Source organism: Patiria miniata, unplaced genomic scaffold (genome assembly GCF_015706575.1).
Source record: "Patiria miniata isolate m_02_andy unplaced genomic scaffold, ASM1570657v1 HiC_scaffold_29, whole genome shotgun sequence".
In the NCBI taxonomy this organism is placed as follows: Eukaryota; Metazoa; Echinodermata; class Asteroidea; order Valvatida; family Asterinidae; genus Patiria; species Patiria miniata.
The window spans coordinates 18,316,346-18,333,963 of NW_024037068.1; the positions used below are offsets into that span (position 1 = coordinate 18,316,346).

General features: G+C 40.2%; 1 protein-coding gene across 4 annotated transcripts in view; it reads right to left on the reverse strand.

The window, feature by feature from the left end:
* Positions 1–422: 422 nt before the first annotated feature.
* LOC119736302 (glycerol kinase-like) overlaps positions 423–17,618 on the reverse strand; it is a 34,263-nt gene continuing 17,067 nt past the window's right edge. The window contains exons 13-17 of one of the 4 annotated variants that reach the window (XM_038210342.1): positions 17,281–17,401; positions 14,710–14,847; positions 12,085–12,171; positions 1,913–1,948; positions 423–1,128 (exon numbers count right to left, since the gene is read on the reverse strand). In XM_038210342.1, coding sequence (XP_038066270.1) covers positions 1,061–1,128; positions 1,913–1,948; positions 12,085–12,171; positions 14,710–14,847; positions 17,281–17,401 — 450 coding nt within the window. In that variant the 3' untranslated portion in view covers positions 423–1,060. Of the gene's footprint in view, positions 1,129–1,912; positions 1,949–11,229; positions 11,464–12,084; positions 12,172–14,709; positions 14,848–17,280; positions 17,402–17,618 lie in introns of those variants that run through there. The other 3 variants (XM_038210344.1, XM_038210343.1, XM_038210345.1) reach the window with 3 other exon arrangements.

Here is a 17,618-nt window from a genome sequence, read left to right on the forward strand (position 1 = left end):
GCTTAAGATTAGGTATTTACATTGGAGACTTGAGTTTTGCCTTCGATGTACATGAAACAAGCAGCCGAGAAACTGTCTTCAAACTCCTGAACCTCTGATGAAACTAGCAAGTCCTAATAATTGAAACCCCTTTTTCCAACTTACTCTTTTTCTTCTGTAGAGGCTGTCATTCAGAGAGATAACGATCAATATCAGGATGAGAGCGTCAAGGTGTACTGCTTAGTGACCGAAGACAGACCGAAAGCACCGCCAGAATTCTACGGCCCAGATGGTAACCTCATCCCTGTGACGTCACTCAATGGTACGTGCCCATTCATTCAATCAATTGTCGTTCAGACGTGAATTACCAAGTCATTATATATCGATTTGTGCACGTTTATCCACAACTTTGATTATTTCAAACTGAAACTGTATGCAATATCAAACTTCTGGAATCTTAAAATTAGAATTGGCATCCCCTTTATTCGCATTTAGATCCGAATGATCCCCATCCTGACTCGAAGTTTTGATCAATACGGTATCAGTTCGGTCCCGATTAAATGAAACCCATGAATTGTGAGAGTTCAGAACAATGTCCACATACAAGCTGGAGTATCGGGGTCCGCTCGGTAGTCCTAAGGTTGGATAGTTCCGAACGTTCGATAGTCCGAACAAACACATTTCTCACACCCGGGGTTTATTAGTCCGAAAATGAAATTAGAATCTTTAATCCTATTGGGTGCAATAGTCCGAACCTTCATTGCGAACCTTCGAACTGACTATAGAATCTTCGGACTATGAGCGGTAACCGAGACACACATTGGTACAAGTGGTTGCCACCACTGTTTGATCTTTCCAAGATATCGCCATATTAAATCCAAAACAAGGCTGAACATGCCAAACAAAATGTAAAAGATGAACTTACTATAAAGCTACGTACTATACGTGAGAATGTTCAGTTCACCGCATCAGCCTTTTTTTTACGACGTGTAGCGTACTCGTCTGGAAGACATGTAATCCAGCTTTCACCCAGATTGACAATGCTGTTCTTCAAGAAGGTTCCCATTGACGATGTTGGTACCTACACGTGTAAGGCAGCTGGCGGGAGAGTGCTTCGCACGACTGAAATCAGGCCCTTGGGTAGGTCAACTTTGAGAGTTGGGTGTGGGGGGAATTAAACAGAAAAAAAGAGACAGAAAAAAAAAGACAAGGGAGCGATGTCAACATTTTATACTGTTGATTTAATGTATATTTAACAACATGAAGTCGGCAGAGAAGCGGGAAGGGGAACGGGGAAGGTTGACAAATCCCCCGATTGCTTCTGGTGAATGCTTGGCCCCCTCCTCCCTTTTTGAAAAACCAAGGCGCCGACCATATTAGCGCTTATTCGGCGATTTTCCTGGATTTTTCCCGGGCATATACGCAAATTCATACCCAATGTACGATATAAACCAAGTTGTAAAAGATTGTTGGTGGATTACGGATTTTTACTTAGAAAGTTGCTATCAGATTAATGTCGTCATCGACACCACGAAGTAACACTCCACGTGTTAAACCATATTTTTTTTCGATTTTCAGATTGTTACCTTTTTAAACATTATTCATCAAGGCCTACCATTGCACGAAGTTTCAAAGCTTCAAGAGCTTTACTTTAAATAATTAGGCTACGCTAATTATTGTCCATGGCAAAAGTGACAATTGTCGTTTTCACGAAGTAAACACTCAAGTTCCATTTACCATTGCAATGCATGGCGCGCACTCTGCTCAAATGTGAGCAGATACGTTTTCACGAAGTAACACTCTCCTTGTATGAGCGCGCGCGCGCTGACCTGAAGTTGCACTTTCCTCGTGTTATATACATTGAAGAGTGTTACTTTGAGAAAACAAAAATTTACAGTTTCGCAGCTTTTCGATTTCACGAACTAACACTTACCATTTTCTCTTATTTCTTGTTGATTTAATACACAAACTGGTGAAAAAAAAACAGATTTAATAAATTCAATTCATCAAGTGTTCACAACGAGAAACCCAATTGAAAATACTCTGCCGTTTTGACGCAAAGTGTTGTTTTAGAAGGCGTTCAACTTTAGATGCCGTTTTCTCCGATTGCTAGTTTTTACTGGTACGTACACGGGTGTTACTTCGTGGTGTTGCTGACGATATGTTTAAATACTAAACATGTTTAGAGTTATGATAGCTAGTAATAAGATAAGTTGTTGCAGTAGCACCATGTGGCAGAATCTCTTTTGCGAGTACCCTCCGGTTCTTTTCAGAACACACAAACCTTCAAATCTCATCTGATGATGGGAAAAGTGTTTAACGATTTAACATCGATGTTAAGGAATTGAATACTAGTGGGTTTTTGTTACCTTCTAAACATGTTCACAAAGTGATAGCAAGATTTTGTTTAAATTGCTAAACAAAGTTTTTAGAGTGTTAGCTTATATTGTTCTCACTTCAAGCGAAATGCATGCCATCGTTCAACCACACCCTATGCAACTCCTTCTCACGAAGCGACTCCGTGCTGTCCCCTAATGTCCTGGGTCACACCACCCAGTACCAAGCCGAGGTCGCCTCCTACAATCTCCTGCCTCTCCTTGCCACCGGTTGTTCCCCCGACCTTCTTGAGCTGGTGTGCGCCCTCTACGCCCCAGAGTGTCCAGACTTTGTAAGTCTATCAACTTCGTTTTTTGCTAGGCTCCAGCGTCGCCGCGGAAACACGCCTACCGCCATTATTTTTTATATCATTTTTAAGCTTGGAATCTGAACTTTATCCCTGGTAAGTACTGGTTTGATTTTCAAAAGGGTTTTGAAACTATTCGTGTTCAAATAAAGGCATGCCAAAAACAAACTCAACCGATTTCAAGGAAAATCAATAATGCGCATGTTTTCTAATGTGGTAATGCTTCATCATGTTCATGATGTGACGATCACGTTGCCTTTTACTTTCCTTTTCTTTTCCATCCACGTAGATTACACCTTAAGGAAATTCACAATATTGTTCTTCGTTTCAAGTTCAAGGTTTTTTTAAATGTTATTTCAACAGCTTGTTGACTCCAGTTTGCATCTGATGTACCGCATCATTGATTTTCCTTGAAATCGGTTGAGTTTGTTTTCGACATGACTTTATTTGAACATGAATAATTTTAAGACTCTTTCAAAAAAATCAAACCATTAATACTCGCCAGGGAGTTGCGGGTATTTTAGGACGTGCTGCATGGGCTTTGTGAGTGGCATTTCTAATATGAAACACGTAGCATGGTACGTATAGGCCTACATAATATCAAATTGTCATCCAAAAGGGCCACACTTTTATCAAAAAAGGCTTCATATCATGTTGGATATGCACATGTTTTTTTTCCCTTATACCATCTCTAAAATTAAAACCCGAACACAATTTTCCGGTCTTTTATAGAGAGGTTCACGGATGCAGCAGATGAACTTGCCCTCCCGGGGATTGTGTCACAAGGTGAAAAGCGCATGCGCCGAGGCGGCAGCCGACATCGGTTTCGAATGGCCCCGGGAAGTGCAGTGTGATAAAATGGCGCCCGATCTGACGAACGATGGTCTAATGAAAGGTGGGAGATATTTGACATTGGCAATTTACCAAAAATCGATCTCGTCTCCGGCTTCGGCCAAACATGCTTCGTACGTACCTCAACACGATAGCCTACTGTGAAATGTTGGCTCTTTTGACCGTCCCACGCATGGCTAAGCGAACGAGTGTCCATAAATAAAGCCTAACTGGCCGGATGTCATAGGAATCCCAATTTTTAACCAAACTGAAGGATTCAATGCTCATATTTTTAGCTGTATATGATACCGGCACCCTTCAGTAGGAGACAAAGGTACCCCTATTGAAACGGAATCGGTTACTTAACTAAGCATTTGTAAAACCTGACCACCACAGTTGTTTACCCGCCAGGATTTTTGTGGTATGTTTCGTACATGTTGACAACAATTTTACAAATTTGGCCAAACCTGTTTTTTTCCAATTCTGGTAGGTATGAAATGTAAGCTATTTCCGTTGACTGAGCAGACATTAAAGCACTCACATGGCGTTTACTTTCAAAAAGACCCTTTTACAGATTGCCGACGGACCGGAAGTGCACAGTGTAGGTATATATAGTGCTGCATTGTGGGAAAATGGCACCATACCAGTAAACTCAGTGCCCCGTGATGCAACGTACCTTCTCTGCATACTTACGATGAATCGTTCAAAGAGTCAATAGATAACATATGGGTTTACTTTATACAATGTATGTATCAGTAAAAGGGTCCATATAGCTTGGTACGCCTATATTATTATTTGAGGTCTATATGAGTTGTATATATCAGTACAAACGGGTCCGTATATTCCCGCAAATAATGACCATGCTTTTGGGAGGGATGTTTTACAGAAAGAATTGTAGCTTGGGGAGGCAACCGTAGATTGGTTTACGTTCTATTTCTAGGCATAACTGTGTTGTCACAAATCGATTCCTCGTTACGGTGATGCAACACCTACCTCAAGAATATTAACCACTTCGCGCCGGGTTTATTTTGTCGAAAATTTTGAATTATTTCAAAAGGCAACGTCAACTTCTGATATACAGAAAACGGTCACAAATACTGATTCGCAAGAGTGATTTCAACAGTATTTGTACAATATTTCTTGCCGGTCACCTCATTATGTTTCAATACTCCGGGGTGTGCACTGGAGCGTAAATTGTACAATAGACAACGGCCAATTCAAGATCAACACACGGTCCGCCTCCACAGACTATATGGACTTTGTGCTTTGTACAAAAGGCACGAGGGATTAGCCTGTTTAGACGTCACCCGGAGGCGATTTGATGCAATCTTGATATCTTTAATAATCCGTCAGCCGTGCAAGTGCACAAAACAGCCAGCCTGCGTGTTATCACGGCGCGAACTGGTTAAACAGTGTTTTTTTTTAGCACAAGTCTATGGGAATGGGTCACTATGTAACTGTTATGTACCATTAATAAATACCTTGGAGAGTTGATGGTTTCTGATTGGTCGAGACTCGATCACGTGGCCGGGCATTAACGGTGATAATGGACCGGCTTCAAAGATCAAGCGAATAAATGGCCCCTGAACCAGCATTGATCAAGCCCCGTTCAGCCCCATGCAAGCCAATGATTGGTCAAAATATAGTAACAGTCCTGCGGTGTAGCTTGTAACAATAGAGCACTGCACATGCGCTCAACCCCCATCGCGTGAGACTGACGCGCGCGTACGCAACACAGTTGCTAGGGATGCGTGCGTGCGCGCGCGTAAGGAAGTTTTGAAACGACATCGGGATCGTACAGCAGTGCAGTATATACTGAGGATGTTTACGACGAAAGCGTAGATCTACGATTTATTTTCTTTGAACACTTCACCCACCGACATATTTACCTTTCCTAAACCAAGCATCTTTGTAATTCCGGACACAAGGAATGTGTAAACGAGATTTCAGCTTCCTCCATCAGGTAAAGATATGGAAACATTGTTGTAATTTGTTTCGCTACGGCAGCAGTTTCTGAAGTTGAGTTTACGTCGTTATAGCTGTTAAGCTAAAATATGGCCCATGAACATGAACACAAAAAGTCTGGAAATATCGCCCCGAAAAAAGTCACAAAATTGGAGCATTTTAACTGTTTATTTCGTTTAAAAGGTATTTATTAATGGGAATAACAGTGTGAGAATCCAGTCTTCACTGCGTGATAATGACCGGGTGTGGGGGTGACCGCTGTTAATGGACCTCGACTTCGTCTCGGTCCATTAACAGCGGTCACCCCCACACCCGGTCATTATCACGCAGTGAAGACCGGCTCCTCACACTGTTATTCCCTTAGTAGAAGGGTAAATACACTACTTATAAAAATATACCCCCACAGAGCATATTGGCCCAAGGAAGAAAGACTGCATCAACCTCCGCCGTTATGACATCACGGACCTCGGTATCGAGTATCTATTCTACGGCTGGGCAGACGTACAGGGACAGGGTGCTGCTAACGACTTCTGCAGGCAAGTCATATCCATGATGTGTGGGTGCATTGCAATAGAAGGTTTACATGTCACAAGATACATCATTGATACACATTAGTTAGTTGTCATTTTAAGGGTGATAAACTGATATTGATTTTGTCTTTTAGATTGCTTGGGAAACAGTTCAAAGATCCTTAAAATGATCAACTTGCCTTGAATTTATTTTTAAATGAGTTAGCCTGAGTAAATACATTTTTTTTTCACGACATGCTGCATTCTGTAAAATACAGTTTTATGGCAACATGGACACACTTTTCAACTGTAAATTGTATTACAAAATAGGCCGGCAGACTAACTCCGTTATTCATTTGATTACAGGGACGTCGTTGGATGTCACATTTTTGTAGGATTGAGGTATACCAAAAAAACATGTTGTCTGCATCTCGATAAGAAGCCTGCAATCTTATCCTGTAATCGAGGTCTTTGCTTTTCATGCATTTTGTTCGTTTCCACTAAATATCCAAAGAAGAATGTACAAGACCTATTACCTGTTTCAGCCTCCTTGGATATTACACTTTTCGAGAAAACAGTGCAAACAAAAACATGCACCATGATCGAACAATAAAATGTATCAATCCTGATATTAATTATTGTTCGATCGTTCTTTTGTGAAAGCACGCCTGGCAGTGTGTCAAGGGCTAGGCTTGATTATCAAGAATGCCATTTTCTAGTCCTTTTACCTATTGTAGATCTATTGTTGAATCTTGTGAGTTTTATTGTGTATATTTCTTTCCGTCATTGGGTAATAAACCAAAACCAAAACCAAAACCAAAACCAAAACCAAAACCAAAACCATACCATACCATACCATAACTTTTGATCACCAAACACGATTTCGTCTATAGCACTCTTTATTCCAAAAATCAGTCAATTGACTGATTGTTGGAAATCACAAAACCAAAACCAAACCATACCATACCATACCATAACTTTTGATCACCAAACACGATTTCGTCTATAGCACTCTTTATTCCAAAAATCAGTCAATTGACTGATTGTTGGAAATCACCTACATTTCTTGATTTCTTCTAAATGACAGCACGACAGTTGGAATACTTTCACGGGGTGTGTTTAGTACCGTACCAGTACGATCTTGCAGTAATTTTTTGATCATAATTCGGTAGGTTTGCAAATGATCCATAGGCCTGGGCCTTTAAAATCCCGCTGCTGTATTTTTCTATAATATCTTGCACTTCTCAGGGTGGTTTCCATTGCGCCGTTCAAGGTGCTGTCATGCGCTCTGGCTGGTACACAGGGCGAGAACCAGTACAATTACAACTCGTCCAATACCCAGGCCTGGCTTGACCTGGGTCACACTGACACGTGGTACATGAGGGACCAAGATGGCGACGGCAGGGACGATTACTGCAGGTCAGTTGAATTTTAACCTCCAATATACCGTTTATCTTGTTTTATTGGTTTTTGAAACATTTGTTTCGTCACTGGCTTTGGCTTGAGCTTGTAGGAACCCGACTCGGGGTTCGTAATTCTACTTTAGGAGCAGAGCATAAAATATAATAGTCTTAAGTTGGTAGAGCACCATGGGCGTCGCCAGGATTTTTTTCTAAAGGGGGCAAAACATATTTTTCCCAAAAAATTCCTGTATTTTGCAACATATTCTCGATTTATCACTTTTTAGAGGGGGGCAGGGACATGTTGCCCCCCCCCCCTCAACTCATTAAATTAACACCACTATGACTTCGCGCCTCTTTTTTTTTTTTTGCTTTGGGGGGGGGGGGGGGCAAGCGCCCCCTCCCCCCCCCCCCCGCGACGCCCATGTAGAGCACCGGAACGGTAATTCGGAGGTCGTAGGTTTTAGCCCGGTCCAGTCAATTTCTTTGTGCAGCTTAATAGATCTTACAATGCACCTAGTCAGTTTCTCTTTGTGGTTTATTAAAAAAAAAATGTAATATAAAGTTGTATCCCTCCGAGTGAGCCCTGGTTGGCACCATTACTAATGTTCATAGCATCTTGACTCACGGTGTGAACCAGGCTATATACGGCTTTATGGCTTCTGCCTAGCGCCCAAAGACATTGACGAAATGGGGAACTGCCAACATCGGGCTGCAAAGCTTTGTTCAACATTAAATTTGCCCAACTTTTTCGTACAAAACGTGGGTAGTATCGAAATCGAAGACCCCTAAAACGAAGACCGAAGACCTAGGACCCACTCGAAAACGAGGACCCATTTCGAAAATGAGGACCCACTCGAAAACAGGTCTTCGTTTTCAAGTGGGTATTTGTTCTCGAGTGGGTCTTCGGTCTTCGTGGCACCATTCAATAGTCTGGTGGTGCAACTGTGGACAACATGTATAGTTATTAATAGAAAGACTAGTACCAGAAAGCTTTCTTCTGAAGTACTCCATACTTTTTTTTCATGTATCAGATTATTTCTGTCCTTGTTTCTTGGTATGCAAATACATAGGTGTGTTGGAGCGCCGCGAAATACGACCATTTCGTGCTTGAGAGCTGGGGCCGAAGGTTTTGAGGATGAATTCGAACCGGAAGGCGCCGCCAACGACGACTGTCAGTACATCAAGGTCAACAAACTCTTTGGCCCTTGAGGTACAATCCAGTGTGAATATAATCGCTTGATGTGTGCTACGGCATAAAGTAGCGCATACACATTTAAAGGGAATATACATCATTTGCTTTTGCTGTAATTTTCAGAAATGGATGGAATTGGGGGGTTGGAAATATATAGCAAATATAGTTACACTGACTTTTTTGAGGTTTTGGGTTCGAAAATGCTATAAAAACCAAGAAAAACAATCACTTTCCTGTAGTCTGGTTCCCTGACTCTATTTGAGAAGAAACAGAGCAGTTTACATACATTGGGGAATTGTAAGGTCAGGGAACCAGTCTAGCTTGCTTGTACCCGTTCATAGGTGTGTAATCGATTGCAAACAAGTGCGATGGTCAACTGGGGCCAGTATTTGAAAAAAAAAACCAGTTTTTTCCAACGCTGGTCAGCCGATCAGCGTTGGAAATTGATACAAAATACCACTTTTCTTGAAAATGACAGCTTACCAGGTGCCATGATTTTACAGGATGCTTTACACTGTCATTCACTAACAGTCCAGCAAGGTATTTCAAAATGATTTGGTAGTTTTATTTTTTGATGTTTGCAAAATTTGTATTTTCACTTTAAGGTGACAATTTATTTGTACATATTTTTTTCATATATTATAATAAATGAATACAAAGGATTAAATGTAAACAATTTTGATTTGACAGGTGATCAGACAAATACATTATTTTTTTTTTAAACTTTTTTTCATTGTATTGGTATTTTTTACAGTAGTTTAAATTCATAATTATTATGAAATTTTCATAGAGTAGAAATTTCTGCTGTGTGTAACTTTTGTATTCAAATATGACCTGTTCTGTGAAAATCAGACTTTTTCTGGGCATGAGGTCAAAAATGAGATTTTTAAAAAGGTGGTTTAATTTTTGAAACCGGTCATTCCTGGGCAGAGTTATGCTATTTTGAAGTTCATTGTGTCAAAAAGTAGAAAACGGAGAAAATGGCCACGAACGTCTCAAAACAGTAATTTCTTTCACTGATATACCTTAACAAATCATCAAAAATACTATATTTAGAGTTCAAATTAGGCTTTCAAACTTTAACATTATATTTTAGACATGTTCAGGATTACAAATATGCAAAAATTAGGAAATAGAAAAAAATCACCCCCACAGCTTTTCTTGGCCCTATCTTAATTTCAACCTCTGCCCAGAAGCGTCTGCTTTTGACAGAACAGGTCACAAATAGTGAAGGCAAGATTATCATCAAACAGAAATTATGATAAATTATTAGTCTGCAAAATTACATAACAATGCTTGTTGGATTTGGACATAGAAGGCATTGTCATTTGCGTAATTTTTTGAAGCCTTTTTTAATGTCATCTTTATCATCTTTGTCACACAGGGTTTTCAGGCTTGGGCTCAGCTCACATTTGAGGAAACTTAATTTTCGTTATTTTTGTATAAATTAATTTAAGTTTTGTAGTTTCATTGCTTTTAATTTTTAATTTGCTTTCATTTGGCAATTTGCCAACACCCATTCACTCATTCCAGTTTCAAGTCTATCTCTCACAACCATTTAATCTATGGCTAACTTTATGATTGGGTTAATTTTTGTTCAGTTAACAGTTTAAAGAATTAAAAAGTTAATTCTTTTTTGTTTGTTATCTGAAATCTGGCGTCAAGATTCAATTTGTTAGTACTGTCCCAAGTTGTGTTAAATCTATTTCTGACCACCGTCATTTAAAATTCACGATTCTATCTGTGACACCCCTTTCCATTTGAATAAAATAAGTCTTTAAAGTACATTCCAAAAAATCAAAAGAAGTCTAAGAAACAAAATCATATTTAAGTTGTCTCGATGTTCATCATATACTCTCTCTCATTAAAATTACTGGTGTGATTGAACGGCATTTGTATTTTCATTATAAAAACTCACAGCGCATTTTTTTTAATTGTAATATTTTAAACAAGTTTATCATGAAGCATGCCATAAAAATGATATCAATCATCAATACTACTGTTGCGTCTATTGATAGTATACATGCAACATGGAAAATAATCATAGTCAAACCTCTTATTCAGCAAAGCCCCTTTAGAAGGAATTGACAAATCTGGAACCACGCATCGGTGCTGCAAGCGATCCTGTCGAGTTCAATCGGATTCAAAGCTTGAACAAGCTTTCTAATGAACGTTGACATTTGAGTTTGGCTTCGCAGCCAAAGTTTCCTCTGGGATTTTGAAGTGCTTTCTTACAGTATCTTTCACAAGCATGAGGTATAACCACTGATCTCTATATAAAGACTGGATAGCTAATAAAGAGCCGCACAATGAATGAATTTGACGCCATATTGGTGAGACCGGCTGGTGATCTACAAAGGACAAGTTGCCGTCTTTATAGACAGCATGATTTCTTTTGTAACGTCATGGTTCACTTGACTTATATTTTGACCACCCCCACTGACCAAGGTTTACTACAATTTTTCTAACGTCGTGGTTACTTTTAAAATGCCGCAAATAATTTTTTTGGTGTTTTTGAAATAATAATCACTACGGAAATGTGCCCCGTTTAGAACATCATAATATGTGTACGTGACCAAAATGCGCGTAAACTGTTGATACAACGCGCGCGTATTTACGCATAGAACGTTCGTATTATACGCGGCCATCTTCGTGAGACCGTTGTGAATGTTGTATGCATATCCGCTATCCAGTCTTTATATAGAGATCAGTGGGTATAACCATGACAGGGACATTCCAGACGACCAGTGTACTTCAAACATGTGCACTTTTAGTTTTGAGTAAACTCTAGGCAGGACAGAGTGTCACGTTCTTGAAGAGACGACTTGGGCAAGGCATAACATACCAAAGGTTCCTATGAGGTACAGGGCTGGAGGTAGGGTCCTCAGGAGGCCACCTAACCTATCCAAAATAGTATCACAAGAGTTGGAGTCAAGTCGTTAAAAGTCGTTACAAGATGATCACAAGACAATTGTTAGTGATCACAAGACAATCGTAAGTGATCACAAGTTATCAGAAGATAATATACATACAGACGATCACAAGTAACCACAAGTCATCACAAGCCAATAACAATTGATCACAAGAAAATATTCACAGCCAATCATAAGTCATCACAAGATAATCACAAGTCAACACAAGATATTACAAGCCAATCACATGTTATCACAAGCAAATAACAATTGATCACAAGAAAATATTCACAGACAATCATAAGTCATCACAAGATAATCACAAGTCAACACAAGATATTACAAGCCAATCACATGTCATCACAAGCCAATCAGGAGTCATCACAAGAGAAGGAATTCATCACAAAACCATCACAAGTAGTAAACAGTCACTCACAATTCACGCAATCACAAGTGATCACAAGTGATCACAAGACATTCACAAGTCACTACAAGCCAACCGCACGTCATCACAAGCCAACATGGTCATCAAAAGTCACCACAAGTCATCACAAGTCACCACAAGTCATCACAAGACAATCAAGTCATGACAAGACAATCTAAATCTTACCCTGAGATGGTCCCGTAGTCTGGCCTCCTTCCCAATGCATAGATTTCTGCACAGCCAACTTCCACTTGCTGTAACGGGCACTGCGGTCTGATAGTGATAGATAACAACAAATTGCATGCTCATCAATTAAACCTCCAATGTGCCACTTGTACTGTTTTTACACGAACGCACGTCCGTACTATCTTTCATAGTCGCTTGTATTTCATGTAATAATCCCAATGCTGTTCGGTTTTATAGCTTTATATGTCAACACAGTACTTTCCCATAGTGTCTGAATATATTCCGATCCCAGCATGTCGATTGTTTATTTGGCCATCGATGACTATTAATTGCTTGGGTAGGTCTGGCGGTAAAACCCAGACCTCGAAGGCCCCTTTATGTATACAAAGTAATGGGAGACTCTTGGGGCAGCACTTTGTTTTGCAAAAAGCTGGGTCACCGGTTCAACCAGGGTTCAAGCGGCACTTACCATGTTATTTGGCTTGCTTTGAACTAGGAATACATGTAATATGAGATTTTTTTAACGCAGGATGAAAAAGTAATTGCTTTTTTTACAGCGAAGCGACTATGAAAAATAGTACAGTGGCACATCGGAGAGTTAATGCACATGATTGAGCCCTCTATCAACCAAAGGTCTATCACAAGTCATCACATGTAAAGCACATGAAAATCACATGTCACTATACAAGACAATCAAAAGTGAATCTATGAACAAGTGGCAGAGTTGAACCCTTACAGTGGATGTCATTTGGGGAACTGTAAATTAAAATTCAGTCTTGGGGATCTTGGCACTCAACTCCGAGAAATTCCGCGCATACATGTACCTCACTCATTCCGGTAGCTTGATTATCTTCAAGCAAACTTGAATCCTCGAACCTGATTGGTTGATTCCATGGCAATACGCCACGGTCCATATCACACTCCACATATCGCGCTGTTCTAGGACGCGCACCATTCCTGCTGCACACACGTGCAATAGGATTACTACTGAAAAGCTCATGTACACAGCGCGCTCAATTCAACTTTACTTGAGTCTGAAAATCGAAGAAATGTCTGAAAGATGTTCGATACTAATAATGTCTATCCCTCAGATTTTGAAAAATCTCATGCCTGATTCTACGCAATTAATGCCTTACTCGAAGAGCTCGCGTGTAGATTCTCTAATAACGTGTTCCATTTTGGACCACATTGGCCAAATAATTTGTATTGCGTACATTGTGTTTAACTGACACATTATTGGCACATTATTGCGAATTCTAATGCCCCCCAAAATTGCAATCATATACAGGACATGTATCTTTTCATACAGTAAACATGTGCATGTACCGGTACATGTACATGTATGTACGTACACGTATGTATTACTATGCAGACATAAAATACCATATGGCCAAAATCCTTTTCTTTTTTTTAAATCAGCTTCAGAGTTTGTACATGTAATAGAAACTAGAACAGTATGCTAATTTGCCCTTTAACTACTGTACATGTACTTTGCCCTTAAATTTGTATAAATGAACAGCTGGTTGTGCCAATGTACGTTAATTTATGCACAATGTGTATTGAAGGCCTGGCAGGTAGGCAGGTGAATCTTGATAGGTCAAGTTTGCTTGAAGATAAATTTCTTATCCCTCTCGCGCTCGTGGAACACAGAAAATGTAATGCATCTGTAACACTCGGCCTTCGCCCCTGAGGCATATGAGACACAGATGCACTACATTATTCCGAGTTCCACTTGTGGGATAACTAAAATTGCAGCGTCTGTGAGGAACGCTCAGAATTTCGTGGCACAAATTTTTGAAATTCCAAGGACTGCATTTAGCTCATCTTGTTGATAATGCCTTTTACCAGCATGGCGACCTGACCGTGCTAGCCAGAGGCCAGCCAGCCTCGACTGCATTGGCGCGTGCGCGTTCCTTACACTAACCCCTGGCCGTGATGATGACGTAAGTGACACTGATTGGCTATTCACAGCGTACTGCGTGCCCAGTTCGAAGATTGCATGCCGGGCGCGCCCATAATGCGCTCACGTGCTTTGCACGTTACATCACGCACGAAAAAAGTTTGTTATTCAAAAGTCGCGATGCCTGTACGATATGGATTATGGCAGCCTCGTTTTGCACTATAAAAAAACCCTGTATCTTCGGTTGTAAAGGGATGAAAGGGGTACGTACATTTAATACAAATCTTTGCTAAATAACGCAAAGTCCAAATGTTTTGTTTGAAAGGATTGATTCTTCAAAATCACAACTTTTAACATTTTAAAGATGGTGTCGGCACGTAAAACGGATAAACTGCAGCCTAATTATAATGTGCCATATTTTGACACATTTAAATTACACAGATCCAGGGGTTACGATTGCACAAGGCATGATGGGAAACAACATGGCGCAGCAAGATCGTACCCATGGGGCACGAGTTTGGAGACCAGCTGCATATTATTGGAACAAAATCCAAACCCGGTCCAGAACCTAGACTAGCTATATTCAATATCTCAGATGCAGTGTTATAGCCGTATCCGAATTACTCCAGGCTATGGCTTAAAATTACACACGTGCCTAGGACAGCCACTTGCCATAGACCCCTGTTACTTCTAGCCATAGCCAGCCATTTTGGATGCAGCCTTACTTTCTTCTGAGATGGATGGAGAGAAGGTATCCGTGGTGATGGCAGTCAGGTCTTCTGTTGCTAGGCTCCAGACTCCTACAGCGTGCCCTGCTGCCATGGCTGCTCCTAGTGCAGTGGTCTCGGGCATGGATGGGCGGACTGCAGACATTAAAAGAACATCATAGCAATGTAGACTGTTTACAGAAATTTGTCAAGCATAGTGTTATGTTGGAGTCCATCAAAATGTGGTAACAGAAAAATCCCAAGTTTATCATTGGAAGAATCAAAGGAGTGCCTGGGTCATGATTTATTTAAGCAGCATTTGACTTTAAAGGGAATGTACAACATTTGCTTTTGCTGCAATTTTCAGAAATAAATGGATTTGGAGGATAAGTGTGCTATCGAAAATATTGTTAAACTGACTTGTTTCACGTTTTGAGTTCGAAGATGCTGGAAAATCCAAGAAAAGCAACCCTGTTCTTATAGTCCCCACTTAAGATGAGACGTTGCAATTTATAGACTTTGGGGAATTGTAGGTAAGAGAATCAGTCTAGCAGGCTTGTACCCCTCCACAGATGCGTAATCAATTGCAAAGAAAATGCAGAATGACTAAAGATGAAAAGTTAGGAGCACTTTTAGAAAAAAAGCCAGTTTTCTCCAACGATGATCGGCCGACCAGCGTTGGAAAAATACAAGTTTTCTTGAAAATGTCAGCACACAAGGAGCCACGATTTTACAGTATGCTTAAGATTGTCATTCACTAACAGTTCAGTAAAATGTTTTGTTATAATTTGATCATTTCGTTTTTTGATGTTTGCAAATGTTGTATCTTCCCTTTAATACTTGGGACTGGATGACTTGTGAGTAGTGGTGTACGTGCATTTACGATTAGTATGGGAACCAGGTACCCCATTGAAGAACACAGGTACCCAGGTACCCGTAAAAGAAGCCCAACCCCAAAATTCAAATCCTTGAAACTGCTATGCGTAAAACTACGGTGTACCCTATTGAATAACACAGGTACCCAGGTACCCATATGTTAACCCAATCCCCAAAATTCAAATCCTTGACACTGCTATACGTAAAACTACGGTGCACCCTAGTGAAGAACACAGGTACCCGGGTACCTGTAAAAGAAACCCAACCCCAAAATTAAAATCCTTGAAACTACTATACGTAAATCTACGGTGTACCCTAGCGAAGAACCCAGGTACCCATAAATAAACCCAACCCCAAAATTCAAATCCTTGAAACTGCTATACTTGAGACTACGGTGTACCCTATTGAAGAACACAGGTACCCAGATACCCGTAAATAAACCCAAACCCCAAAATTCAAATCCTTGAAACTGCTATGCGTAAAACTACGGTGTACCCTAGTGAAGAACCCAGGTACCCGTAAATAAACCCAACCCCAAAATTCAAATCCTTGAAACTGCTATACTTGAGACTACGGTGTACCCTAATGAAGAACACAGGTACCCAGATACCCATAAATAAACCCAAACCCCAAAATTCAAATCCCTGAAACTGCTTTGCGTAAAACTACGGTGCACCCTAGTGAAGAACTCAGGTACCCGTAAATAAACCCAACCCCAAAATTCAATTCCTTGAAACTGCTATACTTGAGACTACGGTGTACTCTACTGAAGAACACAGGTACCCAAGTACCCATAAATAAACCCAAACCCCAAAATTCAAATCCTTGAGACTGCTATACGTAACACTACGGTGTACCCTATTGAAGAACACAGGTACCCGGGTACCTGTAAAAGAAACCCAACCCCAAAATTCAAATCCTTGAAACTACCTAAAGGGCTTTACATTTTGTATATGTTTAACGGTGTAAACTGCAACTTTCACAAGTGTCATCTGTTGCACGTTTAACTGCATATAAACGTGAAATCTGTTTTGATTTTCAATATATAGCATGATTTTCGTTTTGGAAATTCCCACAAATGGCATATTCTTAACCTTTCATTTTCATTGTCTGAAAAGTAACTAAGTACTTTGTAAAGTTGGTTACGGGTACCCGATCCCATAATCTGGAACCTGTTCCTGACATCAGCGGTCCATTTCTCCGGTACCTGGTTCTGATGCACACCCCTATATGTGACCTGTTCTGTCAAAAGCAGACGCTTCTGGGCAGAGATTAAAATTGAGATAGGGCTTAAAAAACGCTGTGGGGGTGATTTTTTTTTATTTTCAAATTTGTGCATATTTGTAATCCTGAACATGTCTAAAATACACTATAAAAGTTTGAAACCCTAAGTTGAAGTCTAAATGTAGTATTTTTGACGATTTGTTAAGATATATCAGTTAAAGAAATTACTGTTTTGTGACGTTCGTGGCCATTTTCTCCATTTTCTACTTTTCAACACAATGAACTTCAAAATAGCATAACTCTGCACAGGAATGACCGGATTAAAAAATTAAACCACCTATTAAAAGGAAAAAGAACATACTTTAACAATATGCAAACAACTCATTTGTGACCATATGCCCAGAAAAGTCTGATTTTGACAGAACAGGTCACATTTGTGAGGGATAGTTGAGGACTTTGGATGGTAAAAAACAGGTGTTACTGTCTTACCGACAGGGATGTTCAGCAGATCTGCTTGAAGCTGCATTAGCAGCTGATTGGCTGTCATGCCTCCGTCCACCTGCAATCTGACCAATGGGATGCCGGAATCCTGGTCCATGGCTTCTAACAACTAGGGCAAAAATAAAACAAGGTTGAGTACGGTAGCTTACACAAAAGGGACCATAAGAAACATGCAGCTCATGAAACCTTTCTGATTATACCACCGCTTTGTGTTGTTCACTGCATCGACACATCTGCTATTTTGTTGCTATTTGTACGCAGGCATAAATTATGAACCAGTAGCTGACCAACTGTCCATGATCAAATTTACTCAAAGGTTACCTCTT